At 39.2% G+C, this 16,072-nt stretch overlaps 1 protein-coding gene across 1 annotated transcript in view; it reads right to left on the bottom strand.

Annotated features, from left to right (window-relative positions):
- The window catches only part of CENPF (centromere protein F), a 38,651-nt gene extending 31,617 nt beyond the window's left edge, over positions 1-7,034 (bottom strand). Inside the window, exons 1-5 of the mRNA XM_027890769.1 lie at positions 7,015-7,034; positions 6,241-6,445; positions 4,779-4,975; positions 2,411-2,526; positions 142-233 (exon numbers count right to left, since the gene is read on the bottom strand). Coding sequence (XP_027746570.1) covers positions 142-233; positions 2,411-2,526; positions 4,779-4,975; positions 6,241-6,402 — 567 coding nt within the window. The 5' untranslated portion in view covers positions 6,403-6,445; positions 7,015-7,034. The remainder of the gene's footprint in view (positions 1-141; positions 234-2,410; positions 2,527-4,778; positions 4,976-6,240; positions 6,446-7,014) is intronic.
- Between the last annotated feature and the right edge of the window lie 9,038 nt (positions 7,035-16,072).

Raw genomic sequence — 16,072 nt, 5'->3', positions numbered from 1 at the left:
CTCTTTTTCCTTTTTTTTTTTTTTTAAATTATACTTCAGGCCACGTAGAATATATTTCACTAGTTTTCCACTTCATTTTCAAAGTTCACTTGGTATTTACTTTCTTAGATATCACATATACCACTCCTAAGAGGTACTTACCTTAAGCTGGATGGTTCTCAGCTGTAATTCTAGCTCTTTATTTTCTTGTACTTTTTTCTTGTATTTTTCTTCTAGCTCTTCAAACTTAGCACCTACCAAGACATGATGAATACTTCTCATAATTTGCCTTAGTACACAGGTAATCTTTTCTAGCCTATTGCTATCACAGGAATTATAAAAATGAACCGCTATCAGAAGTGTCAAATTATGAGGAAGAAATACTGTATTTACATAATGTTCAGTAATTTAGGACCTCCAACTACACTGGTGAGATATCTGAAAGTTACTATTAGAATGAAAACACAACTGATAAAAGTAGGGATCCAAGGTAAGAATTTTGTTTTTTTTAGTCCCTTTCTAAAAAATACAGACATTAAAAAAAATATATATATATATACACACACACAAATGTACATATACATTTCTTATTTTCTTCCAAAGTTTTCCTATCAGCAGATCAAAAGCATTAATATTGCTAAGAAATTACAAAAAAACAAGGCTGGATCTTTTCCTCGAGATTCCAAATTGATTTCTTTGATTTTCCAAATATAAGTGGAATTGCACAAAGAATTTATTTAGGATTGATCCTAAAGAGAGCTATAAGGTTGCTCCTGAGCCTCCTTTTCTCCAGGTTAAACATTCCCAGGTCCCTCAGCTGTTCCTCATCAGAACTGTGCTCCAGACCCTTCCCCAGCTCCATTGCCCTTCTCTGGACATGCTCCAACACCTCAATGTCTTGAAGTGAGAGGCCCAAAACTGAACACAGCATTCAAGGTGTGGCCTCACCAGTGGGGGTGTACAGGGTACAATCCCTTCCCTAGTCCCGCTGGCCACACTGTTGCTGACACAGGCCAGGAAGCCTTGGGTCTTCTTGGCCACCCGGGCACACTGCTGGCTCATGTTCAGCTGTTAACCAGCACTCCCAGGTCCTTTTCTGCCAGGCAGCTATCCAGACACTCTTCCCCAGCCTGTAGTGCTGTCTGGGGTTGTTGTGACCCAAGTTTAGGACCCAGCATTTGGCCTTGTTGAACTGCATCCAGCTGGCCTCAGCCCATCAACCCAGGCCTGTCCAGATCTCTCTGCAGAGCCATCCTACCTTCCAGCAGATCAGCACTCCTGTCCAACTCAGTGTCATACGTAAACTTGCTGAGGGTGAATTTGATCCCCTCATCCAGGTCTTGATAAAGGTATTAAACAGAACTCACCCCAATACTGAACACTGGGGAACAACACTAGTGACCAGCCACCAGATGGATTTAAGTCCATTCACCTCCACTCTCTGGGCCTGGCCAGCCAGTCAGTTTTTTAACCTATTCAGACAGTTTTTTTGACTCTTACAAGTTCCTTCCAACTTGAAATACTCTAAGATTCAATGATCTTAATGAATTTAAGACTTCAGCTTTCAGAGGAAAAAAATCTCCCCAGGAATATAATTTTAAATACAGTTATTTAAATAATTTTAATCTAATCCCCATTTCAGAAGCACCATGCTCAGTGGAATACTTCACATTACCACTAACTGCACTCCTTTTCAGGTATGTATAAAGAATAAGAGTATAAGAGAGTACATGAGATTCCCCAGTGGAGTAAGACTGAGATGCCAAACTCACAGAACATTTGTTCACAGCACAGAAAGAGGTAAGCAGCATGTGCAATATTGAGCACATCTAAGTTTCTCAGCATCGAAAGCATAAGAGTGTCTCGCTACAGAACAGTTCTCCAGTTAAGGAAACTTCCTTTTGTTTTTCCAGTTCATTCAAGTATTTTAAATCTATTTGATGTCACTAATTTGAAGATGGAAGTGATGCTTTGAAATGGACAGTGTATAAATTGTGCAGATTATCATCCACAATAATAGCCTAAATAAAATATAAATTTCCAAGGGCATAAGACATATGACTGTTGACTGCATTTTCATTAAAGTACTTGTGGTACATGAAGAAAGACATTTGCTCCCCACTACATGAAGGGAAGAGCTGACATTAGGAAGAGGCATTCAAAAGACTGTTTCAGTCTGTTGATGGATATTCCTATTATTGTTCCATGTCCATCAATGTAGCACTGAAAAGATGTAATATTTGTGATGTGTTCAGTGTGCACTAATAATTTTTAAAATTGAAACCTGTGGTGCTACAAATTAGACACTCTCATCATAACCTGTATAATAGGGCCTAGGCAGCTCAGTACAAGCGTAATGTTCAAAATACTCCACCTTCCAAGAAAACTGACAGTTAACTATTTGTGCTAGACAAAGAAAGGAATCATTTACCATTATTACTTTGAACTGGTGTTAAAGGAGCAGTAAAACTTTGCTGTGGAGTGCCACTGAGTGATACGTCTCCTGCAGTCGATGTTTGCTGACTCCTCTCTAGCTCACATTTGTATCTGTTTAGGAAAGAAGAAGCAGCATAAATCAATAATGGAAACTAAAAGGCCAAATGTCTTTTTTAAAGAGCTTAAAATACATTAATACGTTATACAATTCTAAGAACTTAGTTTAAAGATCAAGTCAAAATGTATCCACTGAAAATTTTTAGGTAAGTGTAACACAGAAATATGAAGAATATATTTTGAGTGTCAACATATTTGGTCAATTACACAGAAGTCAAAGCTAAGAAACAAAACCAAACCCCGAGTAGATGAAAATCAGTTGGAACTGCTTAAGGTCTCACTGTATGAAGCTGTAGTCCAGCTAAGCACAGCCAAAGCACTGTAAACACTGAGAATTTAAGACTCTTACTCTTCAGTAAACATCTTTATGGTAGGAAACGCACAACTTATATGCTATGTTCCGATACTGCACACTTTGAGAAAACGATGCATACCTCATGAAAACAGAAGGCAATACACTCTACTCAACAGCGTAGTTTTCATGTGTTCCATTTACACCGCCACCCAAAACACCACAGCAGACCACGAACTGGAGGAACTTTTTGTGAGCGCGAAGAGTTACAAGCCCACCCAATAAAACCACGTAACTAGTTTGGAGGCTACATAATAACTGTTATCCTCCTCATCCCACACAGGTGGATAAGACAATAGTTCCAGGCTGTAGCCCATTGCATTAGCAACTCCACAACTTGCCTATCCACGTTCCCCTCTTTTACAGCACAGCACCCAGAACTCCTCTCCCAGTGCATTGTCAGCTGGTATGAAGTGGCAAATTATCAGGTACCAGCATAACACAAAATGCAGCCAAATTCAAAACCACAAACAATTGCCAATAACAAGCTACACGCAGTAACTGCTGATCTTCTGTAGCGGACAGCTATGTAAAGTAATATAACAGAAGGGAGGGAACTCAGCAAACTGGACCTAATTTTGGGAAGTGGAACACATATCTTTATCTCACAATCTCTTTGGCCCAACATTTGACAGGAGATACAGCAAGCATTCGTGCAGTTCTATCAACCCCCAACCTCCCTAGATTCTTTGGGGATGGACCTCAGCAAATCCTTGCACAAAGTTGGTGTTTCTACATGCCACAAATTATTTTGTTGTATTATTTCTCACAGCAGTCAAATGCTTCAACTATCCTTAGTTTTCCCAAAAAGGGGCAAAGGGAAAAAAGAAACCCAAACAGGAAGACCAGCACAGCTTCCTCTTTATTTGTTTCTGTTAGGACATGTATGAGGCATGCCATGCAAAAGTTAAAGGAAGCAGATAAACTTCAGGTCCCCCCAAAAAATGCAAATAAACCAGAAAAACTGAAACCCACCAAACCAAATATAAATATCCCAAGCTCCCAAGAAACCTGGTATCCCCGACTTTCCCCTCTCTGTGGCAATAATTCTGCATTACTAGTCCTAGGACAATGGTTTATTGCATAGGCAGAACACTCAGCCTTATGACACACACAGTCTCAGAAACCTTTTTATTCAAGAATCAAGAGAGACTCTAGTGTGAGAGGAAGTTTAACAGATGAAAACGCTCCCTTCACTGTGGGCGAGTGGTCCACTTGTATAGCACCCTTAGCTGAGGGATGGTAGATGTGTCTGCACTACAGAAGAGTCTTTTGTTGTATGAATTCCATTCTACCTCTACAGACAGTACACAAGACACTCCTCAGCAATAGCAGTGTTTACAAGTTGAGGTGTTATGAATTAGGCACCACTTTACCCAAGCAAGTGGATTCTGTGACTCAGTCACAGCCCCATTACTTTTGGCAGCTTCTTCTTGGACTCCATTAGCTATTCATGCCTCCCTCTTTCAGTGCTCATATTTTATTGGTAGACTTCACCTTCCAGAGTGAATTGTCCATGTACTTTCCTTACAACTCCAAGTTCTTTGCAGGTTACTTTTACCAAGTGTCTCAGTTGTGCTAGCTTTTTTATTTATTTTAAAAAAATAGTAATAAAAAAATCACAGAATGAAGGGCTCTATTTTCACATGACACTGCAGAATTCCCTTGAATGAAACATGAACTACACATATTAACTGCTTCGAGTGGTACAAAGTCTTATGTAGAAGACTGTATATGTGTGTGTATGTATAAAAAATATTTTGAGATTTCAGTCACAAAATCTGAATGAAGTATGATATGAAGGGAAACTAAAAGACCATGAAAGACATATTAAACAATCAAAACATGTCAAAATAACCATCGTACATAGCTTAGAGACACAGAAAGTCCTCACCTTTTCAGTTCTTGTTCTAGCCTTTCAATGTCTTTCTTGCTGGAATTCAGCTGACCTGACTGAATGTTGACCTGAGATTCTTTTACTTGAAGATCATGTGAAATTTTCTGCTTTGCTTTCTCAAGACTATCACACAATTCCATCAAGCTCTGGTTTTCTCTTTTTAGTATTGCAGATTCATTTTTTTCATTTTCAACCTAGTTGGAATATGAAGACATCTTTGAGATTATAAAGTCCTCTCCATCCTTCTTTGCAATTACAACTATTTTAGTAACACAAAGTATATATAGTGTTATTTTCTTCCTAACATTTCAAAATCCTGAGAGCTCTAAAAACCTTCAGATATCCACATCATTTAAATATTTTCAGGTATGAAAAAAAGCCCCACATTTCCTAAAATCCAACTCAGTGACTTAAAAATTTTTGATTTATTGATTAGACACAAACTCATCAAAAAATCCATCAGTCCGTAAAAACTAATAATCATTGTACAGCCTTTGTATAGTGAGTCAAGAGTCACAGCTTTGAAGATGGAACCTGGGAGTAAAGATGTTCTTTTCCTCTCTAGAGAAGCATCTAAGGGGCGGGTCTCATCTTTGGCACAATGTAATTCTTTTAACTGAAAAATAGTGAGTATTATCTGCTGCTTCTGAGGGTTTTAAAGCTTCTTTTTTGTTTGGAGAACACAGCAGTTCCTTGGAATGGTTGAAGCAAGTACCTGGAAACTCAGGGTGAAGAAACTCAAAGAAAACTACAATGTTTAAGAGATTGGCTAGAAAGTTGTAGCAACCTGAATTAAATAAAAGGCAACCTTTGTAAATCACCTCTGAGTTGTAGTCAAATATTACAAAACAAAATTGAACTATATGGGTCATGGCTGTCTGAAGCACGACAGGATGCTGGCCAAGAGGGTCTCAGGTTCCTGGTTAGAGGGCTAACAGAGTAGAGTCAGATGAGGTGTAAAGTTATAGCCCTAAAAATGAAAAGTAACACCAAATCCCCAAACCCCAGCCTCTACAGAGAAAAAAACCCAGGGAATTACATAAACCAAGTAAAAGATTATAGGTGTCTGTGGTCAAGGTGAAACAGGAAGACACTGCCAACTGTGCAGCTTTGTTATCTAAAGCAGGCCCCCTCGTTATCAAGGTTTTTAATAGGCATAACAATTAAGAATTTATTTTCCCAGTCATAAAGAGCTGTAGGAAAACCTCAAAGTACACATAAACACGTGGAGATGGACAATCATGCCAGATAGGAAGAAAGAATTCTATTAACCATCAATGAGAACTAAGCAAAGGTGAGAATATGATGAGTATGAGGTAAAATGAAGATAACAGTTAATACTTCTATGCTTTCACGTCAGTCAGTGGGAAGAAACAAAACACTAACCCATCCCCTAACAACAGCCAGATAATAAATGTTTATAACTGCATTTGGCACGGAAAATAGCATTTTAGGTTACCTTTTGTTTCTGTTTTTGCAAAGCTGCCTCTAAAGTCTCTAACTGGTATTGTCTTTGCTGACGCTCCTTTTTAAGCTTATCGACTTGACTTTCCAGCTCATGGATCTTCTGAAGGACTCTGGGGGAGAGGCCTTCTTTCCATTCCTCCACAGCCCAGCTCATATTGACCAGATTCTTGCATCCAACAAAATGGGTAGCACTATGCCTGAAACACAAAGACAGCTACAATTAGATCTTCAAAAAGATTAAATAGGCTTCACTTTTAAATTATTTGAATTTTTAAGCTTAGTAGCAATTAGAATACAGCTTTCCACAATCGTGCAGGTTTCCTGCTCTAAACTTCAAATATTAGTACTTTAAATAAAGCACCAACTTTAAATATTAGGTCCTATTTTGACACGCTTGTACGCAGTTAGGGGGTAGATTTTGAGACCTCTCTTTAGTCAACCTCCAACCTGCAACAGTGGGGTTTGTACCTTTACAGCTGCGTTTGACAGCTGTATTTAGGAGAGCTTCTCTCCACGCCTTCAATCGATGTTGCAGAGCCAGCGCCGCTCACGCTGTGCTTCGGTGGCGTCTCAGCCTGGCGTCAGCGACGCTTTTTTATTCCCAAAAACCTTTCCAAAGCAACGCGGCTGAAACCGGGGGCATCTCAGGGTAACTAAAACTAGAGATGACGGCGGATGGACGGGCCGAGCCCACCCAGGACCGGCGGGGGGCACTGCCTATCACCCCCAGCCCTGCCCCCGAGCGCTGGCTCGCCCACTCACTCACTGTTAAATGCCGTCTGGAGCCCGGCGGCAGTGAGCCAAGCCCCGGCGACCGCTGCCGCTGTCGGGGCCGCTGTCGGTGCTCGCGTCCCCCGTCCCGGCTCCCGCCGCACCTCAAACCCAGCGCCACCGCCCCGCGGCCGTTTGTGCCCGCCCCCCCCACACCCTCAGAGCGCTGATTGGCCCGACTGCCACGCTGCTCGCCACGCTCCCTTCGCCCCACCACCAATGAGAGCGCGGCGCTGCGCCTCTGCCCCTCGGGAGTGGCTGGTTCGGAAGTGTTCAAACTCCATTGGAGGCGGTTGCGCAGGGGCGGGGCGGCCCCGGAGGCCGTTGCCCTCAGTTGGGCGGGGCGGCCCCCCGAGGGCGGTGCCCGCAGTTGGGCGGGAAGGATGGAGCGGGATTGGGATGGGGATGAGGAGAGCGGAGCGGTTGTCGGCGTGTAACGGTAGCGTTAGGCCTTTATCCAAACCCACTTTCCCGATCCCACAGAGAACGAAAGGTGCTCCTGTGCTATCCCGGTTATCACCTGTTCACTGGGAAAGATCTGAGGAAGGATCCCGAAGTGTCCGCCCCAGCTGCTCCCGCGGATTTGGTTTGTTTTGTGATTTTTGTTTTGTTTTGGTTGTTTTGTTTTGGGTTTTTTTTGAGGCGGGGGAGGTAACTCAGCCCAATATTGCTCATTTCCTACCTAGAAATATAAACATGCAAAAAAAGAACACTTTTTGTAAGTGCGTTCTGGAGCATGGAATGGAAATGGCAATAGCTAAGGCTGAAGGATTCTAAACCGATTCTAAACCTCCTGTGAACTTTCCTGGGTATCTGTGACTAGCTCTGCAAAGCCTTTGGAGTTCCTCTCCCTGTCCCCCGACCGCCTTTAAAGAGGGGTTCGGGGGGGGTCAGATTTTAAGCACAGTGATCCTTTCCTTCAGAATCCGTGAATTGTGATTCTATGATCTGATTATCGTTCCACCTAACTAAATGTCCTGCTTCTCGTAATTATTCTGAGACTATTTACTCAAGCACTGTTCTTTTAATCATACTTAGGAAACTGAGTTAAACAAATATTCCCTGATAAGTCAAACAGCTCATCAGTCGGCTGGTGAGAGCTCCGGTTATAAATAAATATGTTACAACAAACTCACTAGCACATTGTTATAAAATCTCCAAACTATCTCCAGAACAAAACAAGCCATCGGAATGATGGAACTGATCCATCATAAATACTTCTTCACAAACGACAATTAAAAAGAAACAAACCAACCAAAAGCCCAAACAAGCTAAAAAATTCCATGGTGAACTTTGTGCAGGCTGCTCACAGAACAGCAGTGGAGCAGGAACTAGTGGAAGAATGGAAATCCTTCAGCAAGTACTGTCAAATAATTTGTGAAAGCTGAGGACCAGTCTGAAGAGAAGGGTATCCCCCACTTGACAAACAGCAGTTGTTCTGTAAGAATTAAATACTTGTATGTTATACTCAGTAAGTGTTTCTCATTTGACAGTAACAAATGTTACTTAATCAATCGTAGAAGTTGAAGAGTTTTCAAGTTTCTACAGATGATATTATACTGGGACCATTGATAGACAGGGAGCCCTAGCATTTAAACTAGTTCATCATGATTAATCCCTCAGGAGAGGCTTCAGTGAAACAGCTTCAACTTCCAAGATCAGTGTCATATTTTTCAGGAGGGGAAAAATGAGTAGAGACAGCCTTTAAGGTTCTTAAAAGGCATAAAAAATGGAAATCAGGCGTAAAAAAATAGTGCATGCAGAGCTTTTTAAGATGCGGTCTGATTAATATCTGGATAACCAAGGCTAAAATAAAAAGGAACCTGACGACTGTTGTAAACTTAAATATGAGAAAACACTTGTTCTAAAGCTGATTTCTGAAAATTGTCAGGTTTGTACCAGGTTTATGTAGGTAATGATTTACAAATTAATCCTTTCATATTTGGCATCCTTTACTTGACTATTGCAGCAATTAACTGTTTATTATGAAAGATAAAAGAACTCAAGAAGAGGGGAGAAACTTGCTTTTTCTTTTGCCATATGAACCTTATTTTGTACAGTAGTTTCATAAATATCAAGATATTAATTATCAGAAGTAAATATAAGAATAAAAATACTAGCAAATGTATGATTGAAGTATAAGATACAAAAATAGGTCAGATATTCTGAAAAATTAATAGCGAGTTATGAAGGGTGTTAATAACAACCATCAATTTGCCTAACACTTGTAATTATTTTCATTACTCTCTACTGGATAGAATTCTTGAGGTCTTTCTAAGAGGCTCTCAAAATTCCCTGCTTTACAATTCCCCATGATTTTGAGCAGAGAAAACTACCTCGGTCTTGTGAAGTGGCTTTTCTCTGTCCTTGAAATTCCATTCAGTTTTGGCCAAATGTTGAAAATCACCCTTTACATTTTCTCACCTGCATTCCTTACTATAATTTTTGGTATAGGGCCAGAACAGTAAGTAGAATACAAAAGCCACTAAAGGCTGAATTGCTAAAGCTTATGTCAGAGCGTGCAATGGAACAAAACCAGAAGGGAAAGAAAGGAAAAGAAAGTCTGATGAGAAAATCTCACCCTGCTTGGATACTACAAGAAGCAGAAACCAGATGGAGCTTTTCCCCCATGTTCTTCCTTGCCAGACTCAGAATCCATCAGGTAAAGCCTATTTTATGTATGTGTATATATATAAATACATATATACATGCACACACATCAAAGAGTTCCTAAGGAGCTGGAGCAATTCCATTCACCCAGGGGAAAGATAAATAGGCCAGGCACTCTCTGTCTGATGGGGTTTTAGGTTCCTAGCTTCCCTGTTGAGGCACAAGAGACAGACACTCTGCCAGGCTGGGTGTGAAAGAGAAGAAAGATGGATCATTTTCCTTAACCTCACCCAAACCCCACCCAGTACTAAGTGATGCCTCTTGCCTCTGGAATACAACATTCTCCATCTCTGCCAGCATAGGTAGGTAATAAGAAGATGGCAGTTTAGGTGTCAGTACTGGAGCTGCAAGGTTACGTCTGCACAAATAAAGCCTAGTGAGGTACTATTGTAAAATGAAACATTTGATTGCTAATACACCCTTAGATTTCCTATTCTTCACAGAACAGATACCTTCCTTGGTGTAGAGAATTAATGTAAAGAAGTGTGCCATTAGGATGCATAGAGAATCTTACACCTTACCATTTCCTGACCATCTTTTGCTGTTAAAAGAGGTTGAAGTTACCTCACAGTCTTTTTTTCACAGTTTAGTAACCAAAGCAGGGTACAGGGCATATCACAGATTACAAACTATAACTTTGTTCCCAAAGGAAATAGGTGTTGCTCTAGTCAGGATTACACTATTTTGTACCTACTAATGGAAACTGCTGCCGAAGTGCTGATGCTGACCCCAGTGCAACAGTCACCTGAATGAATGTATTAGTGGATAAAATACCTACAGCTGCTCTATCGTTTGGGATTGCATTGGCTAGTATAGCCTACTAAACACTGGTGGAGAGGTTTCCTAATTTAGAGAAGGTGGCTGAAGTTACCTGGCTTATCTAAGGTGACACAGTGACTCACATGCAGGTGCTGGACAGGAACACACAGGTACAGCTACTGGAAGTTTAAAACAACTCAAGGCAATGTTGCCAAATTCCCACCTTCCTTCCTGTCTCCCACCTGTGTGCTGTCACTGCTCCCTTATGACAATTTTGGTGCTGATCTGAACTGCCAGGTGAGATGGTTAAACAGGCAAGGGGTATTATATCACGCAAAGACCTTTCAAGTAGCATCAGCAGGTATGCATATTTCATCTGCAAACTGTTGCATTAGATAAATGCCTGTCCTAGCTTAGCAGGTGGAAGGGGGATATGCAGGAGAGGGCTGTGCTGGCACCAGCTTAGATGTATTAAAACATTATGTAACAAGACCCTAAATTCCTGAGCTCTAATCCCTATCTGTCATAAATGATGGTAAGAAACCTTCCCACAGTACATGCATTCTTATGTTTTATAACCAGTGTGTTTTACAAGTATAAAGGTATGTTACAGCTTCTACTTTCCTTTAAGTCTCTTACATATTTAGGGCAATTACTCTGAATAATCCTCATCACAGGAAAATGTTCTATGACTTTGCATACAGTGTAGCATTATTGTAATTATTTTAATAATCTACAAACTTCTGCAGAAGTGTTAACCTCTGAATTTCAAGCTGCTGAGCAGTTACACAGAGACTCATTACAACAAGTAATAGTAAAATCATTTAACAATATAGAGGATTGAAAACAAAGGGGCTTCTCAGATGATGTTGGTAACTGTTGGTTTCAAATGTGAATGTTTTGTTTAACACTTGTTGGTATATTACAATGTTGGAGGAAGAAAGCTTATACATAAAAAAAAAATGTTTGTTATTTAAGTGCACACACACTGTCTTGACCTGAAGAATGGTTTGCAGCTATAGCAATGGTTACAGCAACGAAAAGGTATTATTGTTTTTCTTCCTGTTCTAAAAGCATTATTTTCAAACAGTGTGAATACAGCCATTAGCATAATGCTTAAACAACTGATGTGCAGTAAAGAAAATTATAAATAATTATAATAATTATGTTATGATATGACACATCAAGTCCATATTGTCTAGGGCTTCAAATTACAATTTACTGAACTGTAAATAAGATTGGAACACTTTCTTTTTTTTTTTAATGGCAATTTCTCCTTCTTTATAGTTCTGCTGCCAGCTAGAAATGGTGATACTGAGCAAATGTTTCACACTACAAATGTTAGCACAAAAAAATACATTCATGATACTATAGTACTGCAGTATTTGTACTGTTATATCTTGTGGGCAATGAATTATCAGGTTTCAAGGGGCATTTGGTAACATGAGAATGTATTTCCTTTATGGTCCATTCCTCTCTGACTTGCATGGGTCCATAGCTTGCATCTCGTTTGGCCCCCATTTTTGTTAGGATTAGTACCCTTAACCACGTACAAGTACATCTACTGGGACTATGGGTGTGTTCTAACTAGAGAGAAAAGTAGCTAAGACATAAGTGTACTACATCTAAACTAAAAGACATGTACCTTTCATAGCCACTTCTGACTCCTTCCATCTTTACCACCAATTTTTGAAAATGAGAAATGTAGAAGATGCCGGTAAGTTAGGTTACTTCTATGTCTTGTCAGGGCTCTCTAGATTTGTTTTTATTTTGGTTTATATTCAATAATTTTCTCCCTCTATCATCTTCAACTACTTTATTAACCACATTTTCTTTTTTTTTAACTACTTTGCAATTTCTCTTTTCCTCACAGGCCAACTCTTCCAGTGGTACATCACTGTCATCTGTATGATTGTCTTCAGAAGTCTGAGTTTTGCTTATTCTGCAATTTGAACATCCCATTCCTTTGCACTGCATATATTAAACTTTTGAGCTTGTACTTTGTTATGATCTGGGATGAACATAAGAATGCAAGTTTTGTTGCTTTCTTGTCACTGGTCCCCATTTCAGCTTTTTGCCATTGAAGTTGATTTGTGATTCTACTATTTTTTGAACATCTGTATTGTCTAGGAAAGATACAAATCCATGCCCTTTGGAAACACCAGTTCTGTCAGTGATTGCTTTCACCTCTTTCACAGCACTGTATTGATCAAAGAAACTCTGAATTTCTATTTCATTCATCCTTATATAAATTCCACCAATGAAGACTGTGTTTGGCATGATTTCTCCTTATGGTGAAATATAACCTTGGCTGAATGTTGATGAATGTTGATGAATTACCTCCAAAGCACTTGACACTAGGTCTCCACATTTGCAGGTATCATTTACCAAAGCTGAGGTTGCACCCACACACTTAAAAATGAAAGAAGCTTTTAAGACAAAATCAATATGAACTTTTCTGAGAAAACAAATTGTGGACAGTCATTTGTGCATTTTTGTTTGTTTGTTCTGCGTTTTGTTTTTTTGTTTTTTTTTCCTCAGAGGTGGAGAAAGGCAGTTCCATACAAACTTCCATCACATGGATTGTGTGCACTGGACCTCATATGGATCTACAGGGGACTGTTCATTATTTGAATCCTTATAGATTACCTCCAGCACAGCTAATTCTCTCAGGTACTGGATACCTTTCCACATGGCGTTCTACCTGCTTGGGCACACTACTAGATCATCCTTGAGAGAATATCCTTCCCTCATGCTTGACAGGAGCCTCCAGACATCTAAAGGACATGTTTAAAACGGCTTATCTGCAGGTATCTCCTGTTCAACTTTCAATTCCATTTTCAGTGCAACACTTAGACAAGCTTTTCCACTCATCATTATTGCTGTTATAAGGTTGTCTTTAGCCTTATCAGCCCCTGATATATGACTGCTTGCCATCTGACTTAATGTGACCACTTCCCTGGCTTTAAGCACACAATGTGTTTGCAGCTGGCAACCCAGTGTTTAAGGTGACATACTGGTCTTCCAACAACTAAGAATTCATTGGGAGGAAATTCCACTGTTATTTATGATACATGTATTTATTTATTATAGACAAATATTTGTGATAAGTATATATATTTATACGTATATGTAACTTTTATGTTGGTATTATCTGAGAATCTATACTTGCTTTGTATTGTGTTCACCTACTGACCGATTTTTTATCAGTCAGTGAAATAATTTAGAATGTCCCCTACACCATTCATGACAAACTACTTCCAGTGTTTCTCTGTGAAGTGTTGGACTAGATAAGACAAAAGTACACCTCCTTATCTTACAATCATCGTAACCCCCTCAGCATTATTTCTGTCATTTTTACAGGGAAGCTCTAGAGTGAGTTTTCAGTCACCCAACTAATTGTAGTGAGAAACCTGTCTCAAACAGCCATAGTTTATGAATAACTGACTGAAATTATCCAAAAGACTAAATAAGTATAGAAGGAGAAACCAACTGCATTCTATATCTTAATGACTTTGGTTATCACTTGATCTCCTCACCTCTTCCAAGCTTAAATGCCAACAATTTTATTTGTCTTTCCTATACAATTTTTTGTATTAATTCTTTCCAGGAAAATGTTTGTATGTATTTCAAGTCTTTCCAGAGTATCTAGTGTATCATGTAAATGATAGAATAGAAAATAATATTTATGTATACGTTCCACAGCATTCCCGAATTGCTCTAACTCAGAGCAAGTTTCCCATTAATTTTGACCAAAAGTGAGAATAATAATTAGAGCTCTTTTAGAAACAATATACAGATTCCAAAAAGCTGAGGTACATCTAGCTGAGATTTTGTTCTTTTACAGTGGACTTCACTATTAATTTCAGAAAACCTTAAAATGCAGAGTTTCAGAGTACTGTCTTATCCAAGCATGGTCTTAGACCATTTCAAGAGATAAGCAAACATTACCAATTCAAGTTTCACAGGTTTGTGACAGTACCCAAAACACATTTTAGATTATGACATTAGCTCTTTGCTTTCTCAAGAAACCATTTATCTCTAAGTGGCACCAAAATATTTTCAACGGGGTGCCCACAGTCAGACACGTAGATCTATGCTGAGATGCATAAAGTTCATCAGAAGTAGGCAGCCACAAAAGCACCTACAAATCAGTGGTGTGACTTCAAGGCATGCTGAAAAATTAACTTATGCTAAAAGCTAGGGATTTGGTTTGTTGGTTTCTCTTTTCCTTTCCTTTTTTTTGTTTGCTTGTTTGTTTAGGAGATGGCTGCTTCCAGAAATCTGAAGACCTAACACCTAAATGGTACATTCAGAAGTATCCAAATTTTTAATCCATGAAAACTGTAAAAATGTTATTCATTCTGTTATTGGGCTACCCTAGCTTGGACAGCAGTAACACTTGCATAGTGAGCTATATTCCTCATCCAAAACCCATTCCAAGTACTTGCAACCATGGAATCAAACTTCACTACTTTACTTGCAAATGCTAAAAAGTTTTTCATTTTAGAATCCTTACTGGAGAACTGAAAAGAGACACAGGTATTAAATAAGTCCTCAGGCAGAATACAACTCTAAGCAAACTAGAATATTCAACACAGCGTAGTTTATTTGCACAGATAATCAACCAAGACTTTTTCTGGACTACAAAACTGGGTGCTGGCTTACTTGTGATAAGCTGTAGAGTACTATAACATGTTAGCTCATGCTTGGTGGCAACAGGTTTGTTTTCCAAGATTGTGTAATCCAAATTCCTTTTCTAAGAGGTGATTTTGAGAAGCACTATTAAATGGAATAATTAATGAGAGCACAGCATAGTAGAGAAGTAAAGTTGGTTTGTTTTTTTTTTCTTTGTAGTAAGCTTCAAACATTAAATGTATCTATTTGCAAAGAACTAATATGATTTTCGGAATGGGAATTTCTGCTAGTGCACTAAGTTTCTGCTTACATTACAATCAGGTCAGTGTACCCAGCTGTAGCACATGACAGAGATTTTAGGAACACAGTTAGGGTCACATTTACAATACAAATCGGGAATGTGTTGCAACTGCATTCTTTGATTTGATTGTAATGTAGATGACTGTAAGGCTAATTAAACATCATCTGCTGTTCACAGGAGAAACCACCAGCTGTTGCTTAAGCACAGTTTAAAGACAGTTTTATACGAAACAGGTTATGACATGGTTTCACCAACCAACAAGGACTGAGATTTTTCCATGTTATAACAAGACTCTTAAGCACATTCAAAATATGTTTAATACAGGTTTTGCTAGCAAGGTGCCAGGACACTTCAAAATTCATTGCACAGCTTCATAATAAATGTCTCCTATATTTTGACATATATAAAGTCAGTTTTCCTCTGCTGATAATTAACCATTTGGTCAAGATAAATGGTGTTGGGCTTTATCTTCACAAAGGTTTGAGACAAAATTTGGGCCTGTCAAACCCACAATCTGGGGAAAAAAAATTAAATCATGTCTCTCTCCCGTACATTGCTTTCATCTGGAAATCAAAAAGCACCTTCTTAAGATCACTATCATTATCTCAATTTTCAGACAAGAAACTAAGACACAGGGATGTGCTGCTACATGCCCAAGATCAGACCAAAGACTGGTAGCTATGGT

The sequence above is a fragment of the Empidonax traillii genome, unplaced genomic scaffold (genome assembly GCF_003031625.1).
Source record: "Empidonax traillii isolate 1590-97213 ecotype Southwest subspecies unplaced genomic scaffold, ASM303162v1 scaffold296:size1881848, whole genome shotgun sequence".
Lineage (NCBI taxonomy): Eukaryota > Metazoa > Chordata > Aves > Passeriformes > Tyrannidae > Empidonax > Empidonax traillii.
Note: the sequence above shows the minus strand (reverse complement) of the source record. Positions and strands in the feature narration are given on the sequence as shown.